The sequence below is a fragment of the Colias philodice genome, chromosome 20, assembly GCF_061535455.1.
Source record: "Colias philodice isolate Cphi_HAF_F1 chromosome 20, ilColPhil1 Martin Lab GWU primary, whole genome shotgun sequence".
Taxonomy (NCBI): Eukaryota; Metazoa; Arthropoda; class Insecta; order Lepidoptera; family Pieridae; genus Colias; species Colias philodice.
The window spans coordinates 6,159,817-6,183,838 of NC_143105.1; the positions used below are offsets into that span (position 1 = coordinate 6,159,817).

General features: G+C 31.2%; 3 protein-coding genes across 3 annotated transcripts; 1 reads left to right on the forward strand and 2 right to left on the reverse strand.

Annotated features, from left to right (window-relative positions):
- Nucleotides 1-4,971: 4,971 nt before the first annotated feature.
- Nucleotides 4,972-8,210, reverse strand: LOC149479499 (neuronal synaptobrevin-like). The gene is made up of 6 exons (XM_089708125.1): nt 8,146-8,210; nt 6,731-6,872; nt 5,987-6,065; nt 5,761-5,840; nt 5,610-5,661; nt 4,972-5,057 (listed from the first exon to the last, which is right to left on the reverse strand). Coding segments are annotated over exons 1-6 (384 nt in total). The 5' UTR covers nt 8,148-8,210; the 3' UTR covers nt 4,972-5,028.
- Nucleotides 8,211-17,148: 8,938 nt separating this feature from the next.
- Nucleotides 17,149-18,307, reverse strand: LOC149479500 (uncharacterized). Its single transcript, XM_089707772.1, has 4 exons — nt 18,283-18,307; nt 17,933-18,015; nt 17,435-17,570; nt 17,149-17,219 (listed from the first exon to the last, which is right to left on the reverse strand). Exons 1-4 carry the CDS (start codon nt 18,305-18,307, stop codon nt 17,149-17,151), a joined length of 315 nt encoding a protein of 104 aa, XP_089563898.1.
- Nucleotides 18,308-19,099: 792 nt separating this feature from the next.
- Nucleotides 19,100-21,296, forward strand: LOC149479501 (uncharacterized). Its single transcript, XM_089707808.1, has 4 exons — nt 19,100-19,124; nt 19,412-19,479; nt 20,797-20,935; nt 21,247-21,296. Exons 1-4 carry the CDS (start codon nt 19,100-19,102, stop codon nt 21,294-21,296), a joined length of 282 nt encoding a protein of 93 aa, XP_089563934.1.
- Nucleotides 21,297-24,022: the final 2,726 nt, after the last annotated feature.

Below are 24,022 nucleotides of genomic sequence, written 5' to 3' on the forward strand. Positions count from 1 at the left end.
ACATTTAGAAAGAGCTGTCAAATTTTGGCGCCAAATGTATCAGTCGAAGTTCTACTTAAACTTCAAACTATTTCGTAATGTGCTTACATCAACGTTTACCATTTCATTTATTGCTCTAAGAATTTGAACACTACCGTCATTACTTAAGCCTCAGTGACACGAGCGCATAATTCACGTCATTCCAACCATTACTGTAAGTCAAAATGGCGGGCAACTATCAAAGAGAAAGCTCGCTAGCTCTCACATCATTCTCCAAAGTCTAGTCTATGGTAGGCTTGCGGAACAAAATTTTAATCTATATTCCGAATAAAATGAACTTTAAAGCCAATGGGTAAAGTATAAAACGAATTGTGGGTGTTTATATGGTTTAATGTGACAGAACAAAATTTATCAATTTAAGAAGATCGTTCGATGCCTAGCTGTTTATTAACACGTTAGCTTCGTGTTTGAAGCGTAACAGTTGTTGTGCATGAAAATGTTATTCAGATGCGTAAATCTCATAAACTTATGTACATACTTACCGTTTATTTTATGCACGTCTCGCAGCTAGCGTGGAAAACATAGATGTTTAATTATTTTCCTACAAACATGATACACACTAGCGCCCTTTATCACTTTTGAACAAAGTTTTATGAATGGGAGATTTAGATATAGGCATATGTGATATTACTTGAAATATTATTTAAAATACACATAATATATGTCCTCAATTATATAGTGTTTCATTTATTAAGGACTGAATAAATGAAACACTATTATTTTTGAACTTTAATGGCTCTCCATTACGTTTTTTATGCTAGAGCCTTAGTTAGAGGATGGTTATAAATAAAACGACAAATTAATGTATGTGTAATAATATATTGAACGAATTATATCCGTTTATATTACATTAAAATAATCACAACTTGACATTGAAATGCGGCAACAAATTATAACTGATACAAATAATAACTTTTTGAAGATAAAGCCTAAAACAGTTAGATCTACACAATTTATTCTAAACGTAACTGCTTCTTTACATTTTAAAGCTAAGTTAGTACCATAGTGAAAATGACAAGTCATATACATAAATAAATTATTTTAAAAAATCTAGACGAATTTATAACTCGTAATTAAAAATAAAATATATTATATTACACTATTACATTTAACAGAAGTTTAAACAGTTCAATAAAATTCATAACAATAGTATGTATAAGAAATAAACTATAAGTAGACGGTGTTTGCATTCCTTGTACGGTCTACTCTCTCCCTAGAATAATTTGTAATATGGCCTTAGATTAGTACATAGTATTAATAGACTAATATACAATAAAAAAAAACTTTATAATAATTTAATGTTTGTCGGTGGTACGAGGCACGAAACTCCTCAAAGTTATAATAATAGTTTATATTTATTCTGTGTTATTGTTTAATCAACTAAAATAATTGTCGGCAAGTACCTACATCGTAATTTCCTCAATACATAAGTAATTTGTATCTCACGCCTCGAAAGAATATTCAAATATACAATAGATATATTTAGAAAGCAAAGTAAAATAAATGCAATCTTAATTAGTGTCAGTCCTAACGTTTACATTATAATTAAAAAAAGTAATATTGTCAATGGCACCATACATTTCCTGTACACCCTTAGTAATAGACCTTAAAGAGTAAGGAAATTTATATTTTGACTATTATAAATTTATAGTAGTTTTTGTATAATAATATTGCATAGTATCTCTGGTTTTGAAATCAAACTCTTCATTTTTATAGAGAAATTTTAAATAGTATTTGACCAATACTTCTCAACGCGTTCATACAATTATGACATTTTAGCTCATTGCTTTGTTCTGCGCATTTAAAATAACTACTTAAGTTTAGCACAGAATACAATTAATTTATAATTGCAATAGAGGTTTTAAGCAGGTTTTTAGCCAGTAAAAAGTATTTTTTCTAAGGGCTCTATAAATTCACTTCTCTTTTAAATACTAAACTTCATCATTTCTTTCTTCGTTCATCACCTTAACTATCTCATGATTGCAAAATAATAATATATAGCTAAAACTTTACAATCATAAGAATATCACAACACATTTACTAGATCCCATTTCAAAATTCTAGTCTATTTAACAATATTAAATTCTGTTGTTCGTGGATTTGGTTATATTTATTTTATTTTTTAAAATTTAATCAACACTTTTCTCGATCCTCTCGATCAACAATCAATAACCATCTATATATATAAAGTAATTTCAATGCCGCTATATTTTAATCCATTTATGCGTGTCCATATAGAGCGAGTAGCCTCGCGAAGCTATTTCCGTGCGAAGTGCCTCGGGAAAATGCTCACGCGTTTTCCTACGCCGCGGCCGAGCTACGTCCCACACTGACTTCTTCGCGAGCAATTGCTTCGCGAGATTATGAACTCCGTGTGAATCTGGCTTTTTAATTGTCAAAGACGTTGCTTTAATAAGCAATATTTTAGCAGAATCGGTCCCCACTATGGGATTTAGCGATACCAATCAGGAAGTAGAAGAAAAAGCACAATCTATTGAAATTATTTCACCCGTTTTACCGAACTTTTGAACTGATAACAAAATTCATAACTTTACCTAGACATTTTAATAAACTTATTCGTTCACTTATCGTTCACGAAAATAATTTTATTTGAAGTACGTTATGTAGATTATATAATATTCTATGAGTTATACTAATATAGTTTGAATACATAGACATTTATTGATTACTATAATTGACAAAAGATGTCGTCATTAAAGCTTCAAAGTAACGAGTTGAATAATTGCATAGTCAAATAGTTAAATTCTTTAACAACACTCAAGTAACCTTTATATTGCTGGTACAAGATTCTTCTAGAAAGAAAAAAGAAAGAAAATACAGTTATTGTAATGTCATGCCACACAGGAAAAAATAAAATTTAGAGTGCAAATAAAACAGAAAATTCTGACAGAGAAGTTAATATATATTTAAATTGAGTGAAATTAAAGAATTTGAAAGTTTCCTTCCTTACAATACTCAATTCCGTATATCCTTACCCTACCTTTTCCGCGTAACATTCTTATAGAAACAATTTAAGAAGCAGAAGATTGCCGGTTATCTAGTACAACGTAGACATTATTTTCAATGCTACTAGACTACTGTATATAGGCCGTATGAAACCCCTTTATTCATAAGTTATACCTTACCATTTAATAATAATTATAAGCAAAGGCACGCAAATCATTGAGAGATAGCTCAGCTCTAATATGTAGTAACTATAGTGAATATATTTTTTGTAAATAAATCATTAATTGCCCGTCTTTTACACCCATTATAATATTTTAACACAGTTACATTTTCTTAAAGGTAAAAATAAAATGAAAATGAATTATTATTATTTAAAATGTTGTGACGGACAATTTTTTTACTAAAATTGAAGTTAAGAGATATACATTACTATACTTTGAAAATTGTATCTACATTATTTACATTGTTAAATAAATATTGGAACATTTGCCTGTTTTGGCACTTTTCAAAAATTGCTTGACATAGAATATATTTATGTATAAGGTTGCTTTTCCACCAATAATGTGCGAGGATGTGTTTTTAAATAAACAATAGTATCGCCTGCAAATACTAAATGCTCCAAACTTTAAACTAAATAAAGCAATATGATTGGTTCGTTACAAACATACTCGCTTCACATCCTCGCACATTATTGGTGGAAAAGCTGCCTTATAAGGAAATTTTGTATTTTAGTTTTACTTTATAACAAAGTTGTATTAGCTATGAAGGTACATAATGTAAATAATCTATATTTCTTTAGTCGTCAAGGAAATCTTGATCAATTACAACATTTAGGTTCTACAAATACATATAAGAATTTTATATAAGGGAAAATTTTAAGTACCTAACGTAAATCTCTTTATCATTGTATAAACTACGAATGAATTAATACGAAATATTGAAATATACATTTTTTTGGTTGAAGCATCCTCTTTACATATATTTTCCTGAAAATCCAAAAAATGAGTATTAGTTAGAGTAAATATGTTTAGTTTAGAGTTCTATGTAAAATAAGGGTAATGAAAGGCTATGTACCTTAATTATCAAAATGTGTATCGGAAAATTGTCGTCGATGATATTTTAATTTAATATTTGAATAATGAAAATAGTAAATTTTATTTCTATAACGATTCGTGGAAGAAAATCTTCCACATAATATTAATAAAGAAAAATAATCGAAGGATTTTCGATTTTATACATAGAATTTTTTATGTGTTACAAATATACTACAATAAACATTTAATAAATGTCGTACTTATTGAGTGCTTAGAATTAAAATATTGTGAATAATTTTATGGTGAATTTAATGTGTGACATAATAATTATGTAGATGTGCATTGTGCAATGTGCAGTAGTGCAAAAAGAGGAAAAAATAAAATAAAATTGTAAGTGCAGTCTGCAAAAAATGTGTATTTTTCACGTCAATATTAAACAAAATTAAATAACATTATAATAGAAATAAGTGTTGTGTTTAACATGACTATAAATATTAAATCTATTTTTACTTTACATAATATGCATTAAACCACTTCGAAACGTTCATGCATAATCATAAGATGCATCGTTATAATAAAATTTTCTTGCAATATGGAAGTGATCATCAATAATAAATTCTAATATAAGCAGTCATGCTTTAAGTTATTTTAGTCATAGCTAAATCAATATTATTAATATGTATTTCCAATTATAAAAAATCAGAGAATAATTATAATATTAAAATAGTATAAAGTTCCCTCATCATGATATGATATTCATTTATATATTCCCGCCCTTAGGAATGCCACAACTTATTCATCATTCTTTGAACGAAAAATGAGCATTAAATCTAACTAAACTTTCTGCTTTCCTCTAACAGCAATTTAGCTATGACCACAATAGAAAGAACATCTAAAAACTTACACTTAGTAGGAGCAACGATCTGAGTAGCGTTTGTCGCCGGTGCGGGGGCGATGCTGGGCATTGACGGCGTCCCGCGATACCGAACTAACCAAACATTTGTTTTATGTTATCACCTGCGAACAGCCGGAAGCAAAACATACGCCACAAAGCCTCTAAGCTACTTTTTGCGACACACAATATATTGTAGACATTAAACCACAGTTCCAATTAGCAATATTAGCCAATTCTCGAAATAATAGGAAAAAAAATATTATAAAGAAATTTTGTAAATTAATTTATAAAATATAAGTCATTATTTGACTTTTTCGAGTAGCAGTTTGCTGCTGTGCAAGTAGATTTTTCGAAATTAATAAAAAATTACATTTATGTTAGTTTAGTTAATTTAATGTCTACGTTAATAACAGATACATAGATAAGATTATATAGCACACACGTTAAGAATCACAACATCTAATAAAATAGTTTGAAGCAGATTTTAGAAGAATTTTATCAGCCAATAACAAATCATTACGATATTATCTAACATCCATCATAATGCCAATTAACACTAAGTTTTTAAACCAATTACCAAACTCATTTATCTTTGTAACTTCAAGCATTATTAACACTATTCAATTGACTATTTGAATTGAATTGAATATCGCAAGAAATATGTTAGAACTCACCAAAAAGAAGTCCAATAATAACGATTCCAATCACTCCCATAATAATCATCATCTGCAAATAGTAGTTAATATCATTTATTTACAACAATAATATTTTTTTTAATCAAATGTCTTTTAAACATCTTCCTTAGTTGAATTTCTTCATACGTACCTTGAGATTCTGAAGCCAAAACTTATTCTTCAAACTCTTTGCTTGTTGCTCAAATTGGGAAGCTCCTTGCTGCAGGGCATCTAAAAGTAAAGAAGATAAAGAAACATTAACGACATTACAATAATAATTTTGAGCTATTTAAAGTAAGTTATAGAGGTTTTTAAAGAGATCCCACGACTCTATATAGTACAAAATATATAAAAATCATGTGACATATGAAACTTACCTGCTCTATCATCTAGTTCAGACAATTTAGCGTCTCTGTCAAGTACTTTCTCAACATTTGTTTTCATTATTTCACACACCTGAAAATAAACGATGTTGAATTTAATTAATATTAGCTTGTTTTTTATTTAAAAAAGCTGGTTGAGTCAAATCAACCGTATTTATACTCAAAAAAATAAATAACTTTTATCTATAATACCGCTATTTATTCTCTTTTCTTCCAAAATCGTGTACCCTTAAGCATTTTTCATTTCGTTTTTTTAATCTTTATTTCATTCATGCCTATTCAATTTAGTCATATTTTTTCAGTAATATCGTCATAATATTTTCATAAACCATGACAGACTTTCTAAATCATAGCGCATCTTTTTCATAAAGCACTAGCGGTCCGCCCCGGCTTCGCCCTTGGTACATATTTACGTTTTCTTTTCTACATAAAAACCATCCTCGTACTTCAAGGAATATAATAAAAAAAGAATTATCGAAATCGGTTCAGCCGTTCTCGAGTTATGCGCTTACCAACACATTTTGCGATTCATTTTTATATATAAAAGACTAGCGGTCCGCCCCGGCTTCGCCCGTGGTACATATTTACGTTTTCTCTACATAAAAACCATCCTCGTACTTCAAGGAATATAATAAAAAAAGAATTATCGAAATCGGTTCAGCCGTTCTCGAGTTATGCGCTTACCAACACATTTTGCGATTCATTTTTTTAGATAAGATGGTTTATTATCAATCTAACCTCATCCACTTGAGCCTGCGTCTGTTGCAGCCTCTTTTGTGCAGCGATTTGCTGCGGCGTCCGCGGTCCTCCCACGATCTCGCCATCAGCACCTTCTGTTGTAGGTGGCGCCAGCCCCTCTTGAGCTCTGCCTTCTTCAGCCCTTTAAGATACGAATAAATGTAATTACCTTGTGTAATAAATGTATTTTACACTTGTGTACTGTAGTTTTATTTTTGTATGAAAAAACAATATTTAAAAATTCCCTTTATATTTTGATTTACAAATTATATAAGCTTGTGTTGTATATAGAAATGTATGTAAATTGTAAAAAGAACCTTTCATTTCTAAAGTTTTTTCATTAACACTTTCAGTTTATCATGTCTGACATTAGATGTTTTTGAACAAAAAAAAACTATTTTTTTAAACAAATATTCAGAAAAATGTAGAGACAACGAACAGAATTGATTATGAGAACTAAAATGTGTCATTATTGATCGTGTAACCAAACTTAAGCAGTACTGTGATATGATATCAATCAATAACATCTGGCATCGTGCCACAGTCTAACATAATGCGGTACTTTCGTATAGCGCTTGTTTACAAAACCAGAGCATTACTTATGTAAGATATTCGGAATAGTTTTTCTGAATTACATGAATGTTTTAATTACCTTATAGGTACTAAAGACAAACACTTATTAGTGTTTTAGATGATAAGTAAAAAGCTGTCATTGAAGCTTTTTAATACTTTTTATAGTATTAATTGTTAATTTAATTAATGATTCTACTGTTTGAAGTGATTGCCTGATATTGCCTGATTGATTGATTGATATTTTGTTTTGAAATTTTTTATCTCTGCATTTGCATGTTTTCATTAGTTGTTGTCTCAATAACTTGCATTCAGTTAATTGAACAAGAATAAAATTAAAAGTTACGGAAAAATACAAAAATATTGTACAGCATTACATAACTTTTTTTTACTTGATAGTGAAAAGTAACTGCAATGGACCGAAATTCCATTCATAGCGTTGTAAAGTCGCAATAGCGAAAAGTTCACACGATATTTGACCTACTTACATTCTATTTAAAACTTGAAAAGGGTCAATTTTTCAATCTACAAATAACATACAATTATAGAAAGTATTTTCTTGTAAATACATCAAAATATTAAAAAAAAAACACACACACAAATAATTTAATATGTAGTCCTCATTAGAGATGTTATAGGCGAGTATTAACTCTGTATGGTTCTATACAGAATCTTCGCTTTTAACGTCTCCAAAACTTCTTAACTTTACTCTATTTTTACAAAAAAATATAACATCATTCCAAAAAAATCTACTCAGTCTCTACATCGACTCTACAATCTATATCATTGACAATCTCTAGCGACTCTATATTTTATATGTAGACTCTACATCATCAAATACTTACATTATAAGTAGAGTGTAAACAAGCTGTCACAAAGCACTGTAAGAGCTTTCGCGAAGGCTTCAGCGCGCTTGCCGCAGCGGAATGGCCGGCCGCAGTAACGTCGCGCGGCCGCTGTTCGCTTACGTAGTAATGGCGGGAGCATATTTGGAGATGGCTTTTTATAGATATTTATTTTATATATGGATATCTATATGTTTTTTTTTTGTTTTTGTTGATTGATAGTAACGACAAATGAAGTTAATATGAAAAGTCTAAGTACTAACTTATACAAAGTTAGTAATAGCTTTCATCATTTTCCGTATAGTTCATTCATTATTAATTGGCATTATAGCGAGGACTCTCTTCCATTTTTTGTCAGCTAATAACTTATAAAGAAACTTGTTTAATTGATAATAATGAAATGTAGCAATATTTACGCAGTATAGCTAATTATTATCATTGCTTCGTTTAAATATTGAATGCATACAATTTTGTCATCAATCACACTTTATATAATCATATATTTTTTTCCTATAAAATTAAATACAATTTCGTAAAGCACTTCTTTCCACGACTGTATCGAACGCAAGGCGCGTGCGCGTTACTGCGTGAATTCGGCATCGATTGCGCACTCGTGGGGTAGGTCCAGGGTTCGACGCACGTGCACTGCAACTTCAACATGAATGGGCTTCAATGTTGGGTTATTCATAAAGTACTAATTAGGAAGTCCTTTAAATATTCGTGAAATTACTACTCAACAAAAATAGCCTTTTTTCATTTCCATAACATTGGCTAAAGTTTACTTTCTATAACGAAAATGTAACAAACATATTGTAATTAATCTGATAACATAATTTTAATCCCCAAATCTAATAAATTACCTACATCATGGTGACCGTTATTTTATTTTGAAAAGTAGATTGTATGCTATAAAGTTTCAATAGGTTTCCAAATACGACTGTCATCACAGTCTGCCAATCACCACGATATCTGTAAGCTAAAAACTAATATTAAACTGAGTATCTAGAATTAATAAATAAGGTATAAACAAACCATTATCAAGCTATCAATCTTAAAAGGTCAATACTTATTTAACTCTTTACCTCCTCAATAGACACTACACTACATATTTTATTAAGTATTTGAACAATTGAATATAATTCGCAAGATACTATGAGGCAAAGAAAATATATTTTATCATCGAAGCCTTGTTTGAGAGTTCGTTGTTGTAATGACTCGTACATCGGCACTTAATGCATGTAATACAATAAAACAATACAATTTTAAAACCGCCCGGTGGTAATAATGTGGATAAGATTCGAATTCATTATGTGTGGTCTTTTGATTTAAATTTAAAAAATTGAGACGAAGGGTTTTATAATATGTATTATGTAATTTATAAAGGTTTGTAAAACTCTTTTTTTTATTGTACTGTACAATGTACATGTATTGTGTTTTAAGTTAATTTAATTATCGTGATACTTACTACTTTATATACGGTTTTATGGCGTAAGTCCTGTGCCCTATACTGTTATTGAGTCAGTATTTTATTATCAATTGGCTGTCTCAATTACGCAGTTACCTCAAACCACCTGATCTTGCGCTCCACACTTTATGAAATTATTTGTTCTATTAATTCTTTAACAATAAACTAACGATATAACTATATTATAACCTCTATGCGTTGTACGTTATCGTCGTCGTCTACGTCGTAGTATATTTTATTAGGTAAAAATAAATAATATTTTAACACGCAAACGTAAAATAAATAATATATCCTCAATAAATATAAGACTAGTATATCCACACTAAGACATTGTACTATAAATACATTAAGTATAAATTTTATAAGGCCATTAAAATTAGGGCGGTCGGGCCCCGAGCAAATCGTTGCTGCGTCGGCGCAGACGCACAAAGAGCCTCGACTAATCAATTGGCTGACTGCTCACTGACTAAATAAATCGATATAAGTGAAGACGATTTTTCGAAGCTTCATTATCTGTTTGAAGTTTCCATTGAAAATGTGATAGAAAAATCTAATTCTCTGTTTTTTGATTGGATAAATTGCAATAAGGATATTGTTAACTTGGCTAAAAGCAATTTCCGAAAAAAAAACAAGTACCTACACCTTTACCTAATTCATGTTAACAGCCGTTTCAACTTTCAACGAAATCTTTGATTCTTTACAACTAGATATACACTACGCGCAGATTTCATTTTCACACACACTCATTTTCATAAATTATAAATTCTCAGTTCATCAGGTCATATAGTTAATAACTTGAAAATCAAGTTCCCTTTTTTTGAACGTCACATAAAAAAACAAAGCGGAAACCTACTCTCTACGTAGCCATTATAAACATAATAGAAACATGTTGAAAAATCAATCACTGTACACAATAACTAATGCTATTTATCCACAACGTAATTAATAAACATAATGCATATCATATATAATTTGTTGTCAAAAGAAACAAATTAATACGCAGAGTTAACAAAGGCTAAGACGCCGCTCCTCATTTGTTTTATTAGCCCCGAAGCTATATGACTAACGTCTCTAATTCATTTATTTGAAACATGCTGATACATAGCATTGTAATTACAACTGTTTGGTTTGTAATACTCTCAATTGATTTTATTAATAAGCTATAAATATTTCAGAATGAGTAGATATCTAATGGTAGGTATACATATCTACCTATAATGGTATAGTCCTAGTCGGTTCAAAGAACTGTTAATGAATTGAAAATACTAGGTATTCCACAAAATGAGAGATGAGTATAACTGAGTTTTTTGATAGATAGTGCAAACGGCCTAGTTTTTTAATAAATACAAAAACATATTATTAATAGTAACTCGTAGTTTTTGTTAGGTAGTTAAAAAGGCTTGAAATATTTTTTTGTAAATCGACACAAAAACATATCGATAGCGAGTTCTTTATAATACAACCTAACTTCTATTGATACTCACGGATGTAGATGTTTGATTAAATGCAGTGTTTATCAGTTTTCTTCAAGTATATGAAAGCATTATCTATTGTAAGCAGTACCCATATTGTCTTGTTTACAAATTCATACCGACCGGGACCGTGAGATTTCTCCAATGCCAAATAAATCTGCGTACTTGAACCGTACCGAAGGACAAATATAATTCGACAAGCCGACATTCTATCAACAATTAGCCACGATAACTCGCAACTAGGCGTTGTAAACAAATCAGAGCTTTGTCCACGGAATTAACATGTAACAGCTAAGTGCTGCCCGATCCTTGTTAATATTTTAGGTTAACAAGACCAGGCTTGTATTTACGCCGGCTGCTCGCTTGCTCTCTGCTCCGTGTTTACCTCAAATATTTATTACGAGTAGCCTTTGGACGGCCAAATAAAAATTGTTGTCATATTTTGTGCGGGAATATGTATTATGGACGATAGTTAATAGATAAACTCATTCAATAATGGTGAGGTTAAAACTAAAATACTTTGCCGTAAATTGTATTTTTAATTTCAATAATTGAGAACTTCTTTATTCTATTTCTAGTTGTACTGTAAATTTGCATTATTAGAAAGTTCGCATTGAATTTACTCAGTCACGACAAATTCTCTACAATTACGCCCGAATATCAGATTTCTTGATTTAAACGCTGATGATTACCTAAAATGATTACCTACTATTATATTCAACACGAAAAGATGCTAAATATAATATGTAATGAAGATATAAACTACATATTTCTAATTTTTTTTTTTGTTTGCTATGGGCTACTGTGCAGTGTGCTACATTTTTTGAACCGCTACGCTTTTGACATAACCATTCCATTTGGCCAGTAAATATTTGACAAGAACACGAAACTGACTTATGATTTTGTTGCCTTTTAAATTTCGTAACAGGTGTTTATTATATATAAGTATTATATACTATTTATAGAAGAATGTAAATAAAGTATAAGCAGACATGTTACATTATGTAAAAACATAATATGAGGACATTTTTTTTTTATTTACACAAAATTTGTACCAACCTATCTTTGAGACAATAATCGGATTCTGATACAGTGAATTTGAAAACTAACAAAAGAAATAAACTGTTAAATCATCCGTATGTGTACGAATAACAATCAATTCAATTCAACATGTTCTATTTCGGGAACGTCCCAAACAGCGTTAATTAATATCAAAACATGCTCTATTTCTATGAATACCGGTTGCAATGCAGTAGCCGGGCACTGTTTAGCGTATCTTTGTAAAGAGTAGTGTCACCCTAAGCCGCGCTAGACAAATTTCGGTAGTTCGTATAGATGCATTATCACATACATGGTAAACGAGCGGACGGGTGCACACAGCATCTGTCCAAATATATTATATTTTATACAGCGTGGTCTTAAATATATTTTAAATGGGCTTAAACAGCCTTTGAGTAATTACGGTTCAATTCACATCAGAACTGAGGTAATATTTAAGACGTTAAGAAACATTCATTTAACGTCATTCATGTTTAAATGGTCAGGAATTTTACATTTTCTAAGATACTAAAAATATAAGAACATAATAGAAGAAATTATTTCTAAAATTCATTAACAAAATTGGCAAATCTTTCTGGTTAGTTAGTAGTTGAAATAATAATATTTACTTCATCCTATATATAAAGCTATGCTTCCAAATTACTTCTCACTTAAAAATGGTCGAAAAAAATGACAGTAATAATATGTATTTAAGGCTAAACTGTACATTATAGGGCGTGGAGTTGAGAGTCGTAATTTTTTTTGTGGTTAGCTATTGTCCTATGGAACCTAAATCTGAAATTTCACAGCGCGAAAACTTTTTGTTTTTGAGTCACGAATTTTTGAAAATCGGAAAATTTTACTCCATTTTATCTTTGAAACGCGAACTTACTGTTATGACAGTGTGAAATTGACCTACAGCGATTGTCAAACGCGTTTCATTTCAGGTAAAACATTTCTATCTAACAAAAAAAATATTATAATTTAAATTTTATTTATGAAATTTGTATATTTTTTAACAACAACATTAAAAATAATTATTATTAAGTATAGTTTTTGTAAAATAGATTAAATAAAATAAAATTATTAATATTTGCAATTTATAATTTAACAAAAATATTAATCGAAGTGTCTAGTCGTCCCCTAAACGGATGAATAAAATAAATTAGTCGTCCGATTACCGGATGAATAAAATAATTTAATCGTCCGATTATTCGGATTACTAGATAACCTTTTAACACTAAAGCTAGTTGGGTTGGACTAAAGCAAAGGGGGCGCAGGACTTTTGATGGAGTTGGTGTCATTTTAACACCTATTTATTATTGTTTTATCGTCAAGATAACGCTAATATAAGCATGTTTTATAGGAACAACTTTTCTCTAAAATCAAAAATGGCGGAGATATTCACCCTCAATTCGTTAGGTTAGGTTAGCCTTTAGGTTAGGTTAGGTTAGGTTAGGTTTCTTAAAAAAAAACTACACTGAAATAGGAGCCCCGCGAAGCGGGGCTCCGTCGACGCGCAAAGAAAAATCAAGTTAGGTTAGGTTAGCCGTTAGGTTAGGTTAGGTTTCTTAAAAAAAAAAACTACACAGAAAAAGGAGCCCCGCGAAGCGGGGCTCCGTCGACGCGCAAAAAAAAATCTAGTTTAGGTTAGGTTAGCCGTTAGGTTAGGTTAGGTTAGGTTTCTTTAAAAAAAAAACTACACAGAAATAGGAGCCCCGCGAAGCGGGGCTCCGTCGACGCGCAAAAAAAAATCAAATACCTACGTGTGCCCTCCTCCCCCCACAAAAAACATATAATACGTGCGGCAGTTCTCTAAAGAAACCCCGATAACCTAACTATATAGATAAATAGATGTTATCGGACGATTAAATTATTTTATTAATCCGGTAATCGGACGACTAATTTATTTTATTCATCCGTTTAGCGGACGACTAGCGCTGTCCAATATTAATTGTACGCTTTGTACCGTGGAACAAAACAATAACGACGTCATTTTCAGTTACCGTTCGTTTGCTGCCTTTCAGTCGAGATCGTTTCGTGCGTACTCCTGACTCCTGTTAAGCCCTAAAACTGTACAAAACTATTAAACTTTTACTTTTAGCATACAAATAGGTAGCGAGGAGCGAAGCGACGAGCGTGTTAGGTTAACATTTGAACTGCCGCACGAGCCGAGCGAGCGAAGCGAGCGTGCCGCGGCAGCGGCCGGCGAGTGCCAGAAGCGACTTTAGGGCGATTCCCACTCAAACAAAAAAAAAAACTACAGGTCATACTAATGTCTATTACATTTAAATCTGTCATATTTCAAATCAAAGAGCTAATGCAATATTACTAGTATTGAAAACTATTATTGTAAAGTAATAATTAATATTAATTGCTTCAGATCAATGTGGAACTGGAAAAAAATACCTAAAGCAAAGGGGGCGCAGGACTTAGAAAATTTTTGATGGAGTTGGTATCATTATAACACCTATTTATTATTGTTTTATCGTAAAGATTACGCTAATAAAAGCATGTTTTGTTGGGGCAACTTTTCTCTAAACTTGATAATTACCAAGATACATGACGGATTGTAAAATGTAAATTTTTTCAATGATGGAATATTATGTAATATGTATTCAATATTAAGCTGCGAAAGTCCGAATCTAGCTAAAAAACGTTACGCTAAAATAAGCATTGCATTATCATAAGACTTGCCACAGAACCGAAGCTGTCAACCCCGAATTCCACGTGGTCTTGTCTGCCCTACCCCTAGAGTGTATGTAAAAAGCCGGAGGCGCGGAGGGAGAGCAGCCCTCGCCCGCCGTGCGCTGCGAAGTGGAGTACGGGCGACCGTGCTTTGTCACGCAAGGGCGGAAGGGCTGCACTTCCCGTAGCGCCGGAGCTAAGGCAGTGTCTGAGACAATATAAAAAAGACATGAGGAGATAGGGAAAGGGTTAGGTTAGGTTTTATCATCAATCTTTGAGGGCGAATATCTCGGCCATTTTTTATTTTAGAGAAAAAGTTTTTTTTATAAAACATGCTTATTTTAGCGTTTTGAATAAAAATTATGTATTTTATGATTCCTATACAATTTTCACTTTAGATCAAAAATTTTCTAAGTCCTTACTTTGCGCCCCCTTTGCTTTAGGCGGACCAAAACTTAATTTGTAAATATCTCGAAAACTATTAATTTTCGCGCCCCCCCCTTTACAGGGGAAGTTCCTAGTACCCACCCCCCCTCTCTCCACCCCCCACTACCCCCAAATTCCACGCCCTATAATGTACAGTTTTACCGTATTTAATAAAAATATGTTTACTTTCTTATATAACTGTAATCATTTTTATAATAATCGTTATCAAAATTATATCGTTGAATTACATCCGCACTACTTAATTATTATTAAATGTACCTAGAATATGCGTTAGAAATTAATTCACAATTATGCACTGATAGTATCATATAATGATATAGGTAATCAATAAATAAGCATATTATAAAATAATGTTAAGCTTGATCCACACGGCACCTTTAATGCTTTTTAAGATGACAAATAAAAAAATTATAAGAATCTATCACGGTTGTTATCTATAGGTAGGTATGATATTTAAAATTATTCAATCACCATATTGATGATAAGATCAACTTCCACTGACTAACTTCCAAATACACTCTATATATTCATTTTTTATGATAATACAGCTATTAATAACACTCTTATTTACTAAAGAGTTCTCGTGAAGAGCTTACAATAGAAATGATCCTATGAAGTAAGGTCTTGACACTTGGTCCTTGAAATGACTGCCTCCTTGGTACAGTGGTTGACGCGTGTGCGTAGAATCGAGGGGTCCTGGGTTCGATTCCCGGTGGATACGAAGAAAAAAAATGTCTCGGACTGGCAGGACACAGAAGGCTGATCACCTACTTGTCCCTAAATAAAATCGATCAGTGAAACAGATGTATAATGCATCTGCCCCTTACCCCACTAGGGGACATGGGACTTCACTTTTTTACTTACTAAAGCTGAGTTTAAATATAAGATGTATATTCTTTTGTTTTCCTTCTTAAAGCAGTCTCTATGTAGACTCGCCATTAATTGAGTATTGTGCATGTAATGGAGCACCGAGCCTATCTTTATGAAGACGAGTTTTAGAATTATTGAGTGCAAGATATCGCTTTCAATAAACGACCAAGCTTGTAATATATGAATAATATCAGGTTTTAAATAGTCCATCAATTTATTATACAAAATAAAAGAAATGATATTGTCTTTAATAAAATACAATTTAAAGAATAAGGTCCATTCTTAAGGTCCTTGTGGTTATATTTTAAAATCAATTCTTAATTAAGCACTATTAATTTTACGTCAATGTATCTAATATTAGTGAAACATATAAATAGCATGTGTTGTTCAATATTTTCTTCTATATAATTCGAACGTCATAAATCCGAACAGAGATCTATATTGACGTTGAACAAATAAATAATATCCTACCATTTGTAAATATTTGGCTTGCCCTATAGGTTACCATTGCATTGTAAACATCGTCGTTTGTACATAATTGTAACATTGGCAGTGTATTTGCGGAGTATAAGCAAACTGTGGAAGCCAAACAGTTACTAGGAATGTCGGTGCAGAGTTGTGACGTCACACAGAGTAGTTTGTTTCAGAGAGTTTTCTTTTATTTTATATGAAAAAAAAATTCTTTCAAAACATGTGGATCAAACCAATAACAGAAATCTCGGGTGTAGTGCATGTGTGTGTCTGTACGGATTCTCGAAAAAACTAATTGCAAATTCCAATATTATTTTTCAGGTACTTCTTCATTGAATTTCTCAATAACAGCACGTAATTTAAATTACATTTGGATAATGACCTTAATAATTATCTGTATATAAAGAACTACTGTGTTTAGGTATCATCATTCTACTAGATATTTATGATTTTAGAAGGGAAACAAGCAGACGCCTTGCCTGGTGGGAAGCTTTATATAAAAAAAAATATTGCATCATTTTTGTTTTTTATATTAATTTCCTCATTTATTTTTCACTTATACTGTGCTCTTTCAGCTGCAGCGGCTTCGTACTTGCACACGTCTAGTTTTACATGGCGGTATTCTGAAAATCAAATATATTACATATGTAGAGCTAAAATAATAGAATTTTACAACTTTAATTAATACCCAATGTTTCCAAAAAAAATATGGAGGCCACGTACAATGTACGTATACATAGATATAACACATATTAATATTTGGCTATCTTATTTCCAAATTTTAAATATATCAGTTAATTCAATCATAAGTAAATACCCAATACCACTTAGCACTTACGTTTCTTCTCATCACAATTGTACTCATACAAATCGCAGTTATCATTGAACATTCGAGAAATACCCAAAGAATCTTGTCCACAAATAGCCACGAAGTCGTGCTGGCACTGATCGGCCATTTTGCAGAAATTTATTACCTGTTAATGACAAATTTTAGTACTTACTCTAAATTCATTACATATCTCAATCTGCTTACAGAAATGTCATTAGTTTAATATGGGCATTGTTAGAGATTATTTCTCAACAAAAGCATTTGTACAGTTAAACCATAGTTAAACAGTAGGTGCGCATTAAAATAGTTGTCACTGATTTGTTTCAATATGTATAATATAGAGTAAAATATGTATGTAATAAAAATGTGTGTAATAAAAATGTTTTCTTAGGATGTTTTAACATAGTTTCATTTAAGATGAATAATTTAGATTTTTATATTTAAAATATGAAAATTTAGGTATGTGTGTACCATAGTACATATGACAATGTAATGAAATATAATTACTGGTTCTAATGGAAAGAAGTAGTCTTCAGCCTCAATCTCCACGTGGGTCCAGACTTCTTCGGCTAATCCTAAAATAATTAAACCTAGAAAATAAAAAAAACACATTTTATGAATTAAGTAGAATAAGTGCTCGAACTTTTTAAGAAATTCGACATCACTGCTCCTACTACTACGTTTCGATATAAATAAATATAACCTTCTCTAATCTCTTTTGCAGGTAATTATCTCACGTACATATTAATAAGATTTTATATTTTACTGTACGTAATTAAACTTATTTATTTCTTTAAAATTATGAAGCATGGAAACTTAATTAATCACCGCTATATAAATAAGGTAAAACAACTCACTAGTCCACAGTATTCTAAATATCATTACTAACACCAATACCACTATCAATGATCTAGGCTACAATGACTAGGTTAGTTTGTGTTCGTTAACAGAACTATTATAGCCTGCAGGATATTGAATCAAAACATACGCTTTATGTTGAATGTTATGTGGAGCATAACACTTCAACACTTCATGAAATATATATTTCGTCGTGTTAAAAAACACTCATGTATGTAAAATGTGCATATTACATAGGTACTCCGGGAAACATACCTTGAGCATGTATTCTACCAAGAATCCATATCAAGTCATTTTAGTTGCATGTAAACGTAAAAAATAATGCTATTCATTTCTATCATTCACAAATTTTCCGAGCGTGGTGTTGTTACATAATATAAGTTCAAGTTATATATGGTATGTAGAGGTAGCATACATTTTTTCATCTTCTAAGTGAAAGTAACAGACGGATAAATAGTAACTTTCGTATTTATTATATGAAGTAGTGAGGAAAATAAAAATAACCTATTTACCTGTACCTTTTCCTATATTCTTCGTTTATAAATAAAAATTAAATTTCAAAAAACATATTTTCAAATATTATAAAGATACTAAATATGAGCGTAATAAGTGACTATCAAATTATTGCTTATTAAAGTAACAAAAAGAGCTAATACTTCTATTAATCCGTACTAATCAAATTATGTTAGAACTCAGCACCAAATGTTGATTACACATGCATGTATTTAGTACTATATATTGTTAATTCATAAATATAATTTAACCGCAACATGAACACATCGGATATTATCATTTTACTGATCAAACTAAACGAGGATGTGGTTTAACATCATCATTCATTGTAAGTATATCCGATAGGTAGCTTGAAGATAATTTACGTTGTTAATTACCATTTATCTCCTATTAGGTTCTGTTTACCTAGTACATTCAGTATTTATTAATTTTTTGTGTGTTCCTTTAAAAGTATAAATAACATTTTTTAAATTTAATTAAGCATTTTATTTTTTGCATGTTAGAAAAAAAACTATTTAGCAACTGTCATGAACTACCTCACTATGAATTGTACAGTAGATGCACTATAATGTACTGTAATAAACCTAAGGTATATTAAGGCTTCGAAACTTTCAGATTTACTATGGATATCCTTTACTCTCACCGTATTGGCTCATTTCCCAGATCATTTGTCGACTCCACCAGTAAGTACAATTTGTAGAGACTAATGACAATATTACTTATTAATAGCAATGATCATTATTGAAAACATTAACACATAATTAACACATTTTTGGCTTTGACTACTAAAGCTTTAAATTTTTTTGAACATTGTGAGCTTTTGAAGTCTCCTAACTAATAAATATTATGTTTTTTTTTTCTAAGGGTGACCATATTTTTACTTAACACGTTGTTTAATTATTTCTTTTTATTTTAAATCACCATTTTTTGGCAGCTTATAAATTTATCACACATACAATTAAGAAACACGAGAAGCCGCATATATCAAAATAAACGTTGACATACGATTCAATTAAGTACGGAATAATATCTACATAAGTATCTACATTCTACATACAGGGTGTCCCACTGTTGGTATACTAAGCTCAAAGGAGGTTATAGTTTTGCATACGCTGAGTTCGTAAAAAATACTTATAAAATTCCAGACGCATTTATTTTTCAAATAGATGAATTCTTAGAACTCTATGTGTACACCCATAACAATCAACGCGCCCAACTTTGCCACCAGCACGTGAGCTATCCTTTAAGATTATGTTTTCATAGACAAAATGCTCATATTAGCGAAGCGGTATATGTCGGCTGAGCGAAGCTAGTGAAGAAAACATGAATTTTCAGGAAAAATTTAGCAAAATTTTTTTCGTGATCAGTTTCAAAACTACAATTTCTTTCGTGCTTAGTATACCAATAGTGGGACACCCTGTATATTGCATAGGTCTATAAATATTATATCCAACGTTACAAGATACCATTGAAATGTGCACTTAATTATATTTATAGTCGATATATATGTAATTGTTTGTGGCCAAGCGGATATTATACCTGTAATAATTTATTTTACACTTTATTAGCGTTAATAAGGATTATGTATTGTTGTAATTAATTGTTATCAGATAAGATATAATGGTTGGTTTTTGTTCTGTGTTTGTAGCGGAAAGTCTTATTTTGATTTGAGTCATATCTCAAATTACGTAGTATCTAATAATAGTGAACAATATTAAACCTTCTCTATTTATATGTATATCTAGTAATTAACAAAAGATAAACAAAGTTTTGTTATAGTAAAAATATTTTTTATAGTAGTTCAAGTAGTTTTCGACCACACAAACAAAAAAATCTCTTCCTTTCTTTATTAGTTTTTTTAACATTATTTTTCCCTAACTTGACAACCCCATAACAAAACTAAAGCTTCCAAAATTCAATCAACAACACAACTTTAAACTGACTACAGAAATATATATAATTTCCATACCACAATTCATATAAAAAAATAAAATTTTCAGAACAAAGTGGACCAATTCTGCAATCTGGCGGACACGTGTATCCACGACACGATACCGATTTGCGGAAGAATGGGCGAGGAGACCAGAACGTTCCTCGATCTGTGTGATTTATTGGAATTCGCGTGTGATACTAATCAAGGTGAATTATTGTTAACCAGACTATTTGTGTGGTTCAGTTTAATCTGGCTTTTTTTCTACCTGGTTAATTTTATTCACGTGCACAAAAAGTTGTCATACAATTAAATTCAGGTTATTTATCTTCTTAATTTAGGTACTTTTTTTAATATTAAGGAATATGTAAAGATAACTGACACAATATAATTTTTGTTAGATACTTATACTATAATATAAAAAATAATTAATAATGTAGAGTCGCAAGACAGAGTTTGTTTAAGTAGGTATGCTAAAATCAAATTTTACAATTCAACAATTCTTTCTTTTCATTTTCAGTTTACGCTCACGTTGACGACATGGAAGGCTGTCCACAGTTTAAGCATTAAGCACAGAATACATAATAGTAGCTGCATTTAAGTAAAGTAATATCTTTAAAGTATTTTTTTTTTAAATAAATTATAAAATATTGTATTAATCATAAATAAACACATGTTTCGTATACTGCTGTTCTCTTTTATAATATTTCAAAATTTAAGTTGATTTTTCATAAGTCCCTGATGTTCATCACGTTCATATTTTTAACACAGATGAAAAATATAAGTAGAATTTAAAATTACATACAAATCAATTAAATCATTTTTGTGAAAAATAATAAGAATAGGATTCTTCAGAATTGACATGCATACAAATTTCTTCATTCTTAATATAAAGCAGGATTTTTAAATCCAGTATCATTAACAGAAGCCTATAAATGCAAATCCAGTAATTCACGTCCAACATCGCACTGGACTGTAATCGACGAATGAACATACGAAACTTTTTAGTAAAAAGAATCTTTACTTAAATATGTGTTTAAGTACCATTACGGTAATATGTTGGTCTGACCCGAGATTGCAGACAGAGATAAACTTATAATAAATTAAATATGGGGGAAAGGGAGGGATGTATAGTTAAGGTTGGTCGAGTAACAGGTTAGAGCAGACGGAATAAGTATAGCGAATGCAGTAAGGTACAGTCTGGTTCAATCGCATCTTGGCCAGGCTTCACAATTGGTTAAACTGGGATTAATCAATAGTTACGATTGAAATCATAGCGTAAGCACAAGAGTAAATAAATAGTAGTGTAAGTATAGGTGTCAGTTTACAATTTTAATTCCCACAGACACTTTAAGCTGATCTTTTTTTTGCAATTTCCACCATAATATTAAAAATGTAAATATGTTTTAGATATTCTCGAAAACTCGAACATAAAGCCCTTATAACACGATTGTCATTTAACAATTTACAAATTAGAAAATAAAACAAAACATTTCAAGATTCATTTAATAATCTAGCCTATTCTATTTATCTTGTTTAAATTTTTTACACGTTGAAATGAAATGTTCTTGAGATATTACTATATTGTAAATCATACACTTTACGATTAGACTAAACGTCGTTTTGATTTTCAAGATGCCACTAAACTCTGGTGCAACCTGCCCGGAGTATCCGTGAGAAAGGTACAATTTGAACAAGCCATAATTAGCGAGGGCATTAAATCACGGGAGAGCGCCCGCCCGCGATTTCGTTGATTAGCCTCCCGAGGTCAAGTTCGGGACAGGTGGACCCAGGGGTCAAGGACATATGGGATAATTAAGGGTTAAAATAGTTGTGCAGCCTGCCTGTTTTTTCCAGTTCAAACTTGGCCCGTGACCGTGTTTATATTCGATTGCCTACTGACACTAAGTAGAATGTAGAGCTTTGATTATGTGTACTGAATGATAAATAATATAATACCGTTATAACAGGTAAATAATAGTATGCTTTTATTTATTTTCAATTAGGTACAATTCACTCATAGTAAAGCTTTAACGAATGTGAATTGGGTGCTCAAGGAACCAATTTAGATATCTTAATAATATGATGAAGATGAATACACGGTGTCTTTAATTGATTGTTGAACGTGCTAATCTTAGAAAATACTGGTTCACATTGAAAAACTATGATAGTGATGGATAGTCCATTAAATAGCCCACTAAACGAGGAAAGCTATATAATAACCCGCTACGTCTAATATGACTAGTGCTACAATGAAGCAGAGGAAAACAGCTATTCTTCTTTATCTCACCTGTACGCCTGTAAGAAAACACTTCAGAGATCACATTCACTGTGAAAGCTTTCAGCCCTGGCCAAGAACCATTCAGATACAATCATCCAAACGTATTTAGTCAAAAAATTCGAAACGAGAGCACCCAACCGTTTCTCAGTACGCACAACGATAAGCATCGGCTAGCCTAATAATCTGTCGGGCCCTTTGTCTATTGTTTACATTAGGGTGGTACGTGATTTTGTAAGTCACGCCGGCACCTTTACTGGACCTCCCTGCTGGTAGTGGTTACTACTAAATACGACGTTTGTACGAGATAGAGGTTGATTAAAATTGCGATGTTAATTGATTTGGTTGAAATGATGGATTGATAGGTTTTGGATGTTTGTGTCGTATATTTAATATATGAATATGATTAGAGTTGAGTTAGCTTTAAATTAGCTCTAGTTTCCAGTGTTTTTCTTGTTTAAAGACCTAAATTAATAGTGCACCGATATAAGAAAATTGAGCCTCACAAGTTCCTTGTTGTTATATTATGCCAAAAGAATCGACCATCTGATTTTCATTATACTGAAAAATATTATACAAAACGTTCAATTTTTACATTCACATTACATTCACATATAATTTTTGTAGCTTAAATATGAAGCAAAAAGTTATCGTTGAGAAAATTACAACAAACATAGCTTTTGACTCTATTCTGACTCTACATACAATCAGCCAAAGAACTTTATTAATTATATTAAATATTATTAATTATAACCTCACCAAAAACCACATCCTATATAAGGGTGCAGATCGCACGTGGCAATGTTTAGGGACACGTGATCAGGCAGCTAATGACCCGCGACGCCCGGACGTCACCGCGACGAGCTTTGATACCACCGAAATCGGAAAGACCTTTTTCCCTTTATCCTTGTAGAGGTAATGCCGACTGGTAACGGAACATGATGGTTAATTAAAGTTTCATTATATTTTGTAGAAGTGAAATTTGCACTTTTAGGTACTTAGCGAATTTGAGAATAAA

Bases quoted from the DNA above. Each gene is read 5' to 3' on its own strand.
- LOC149479500 (XM_089707772.1), bottom strand. From the start codon at position 18,307: ATGATATTTAGAATACTGTGGACTA. The intron at 18,016-18,282 runs GTGAGTTGTTTT...TTTATTTTCTAG, and splicing joins ATTTAGAATACTGTGGACTA to GTTTAATTATTTTAGGATTA. The intron at 17,571-17,932 runs GTAATTATATTT...TGTCATTAACAG, and splicing joins ACTTCTTTCCATTAGAACCA to GTAATAAATTTCTGCAAAAT.
- LOC149479501 (XM_089707808.1), top strand. From the start codon at position 19,100: ATGTGGTTTAACATCATCATTCATT. The intron at 19,480-20,796 runs GTAAGTACAATT...TAAAATTTTCAG, and splicing joins ATCATTTGTCGACTCCACCA to AACAAAGTGGACCAATTCTG. The intron at 20,936-21,246 runs GTGAATTATTGT...TTTCATTTTCAG, and splicing joins CGCGTGTGATACTAATCAAG to TTTACGCTCACGTTGACGAC.
- LOC149479499 (XM_089708125.1), bottom strand. The intron at 5,841-5,986 runs GTAAGTTTCATA...CTTTACTTTTAG, and splicing joins TGAACTAGATGATAGAGCAG to ATGCCCTGCAGCAAGGAGCT. The intron at 5,662-5,760 runs GTACGTATGAAG...TACTATTTGCAG, and splicing joins TTTGGCTTCAGAATCTCAAG to ATGATGATTATTATGGGAGT.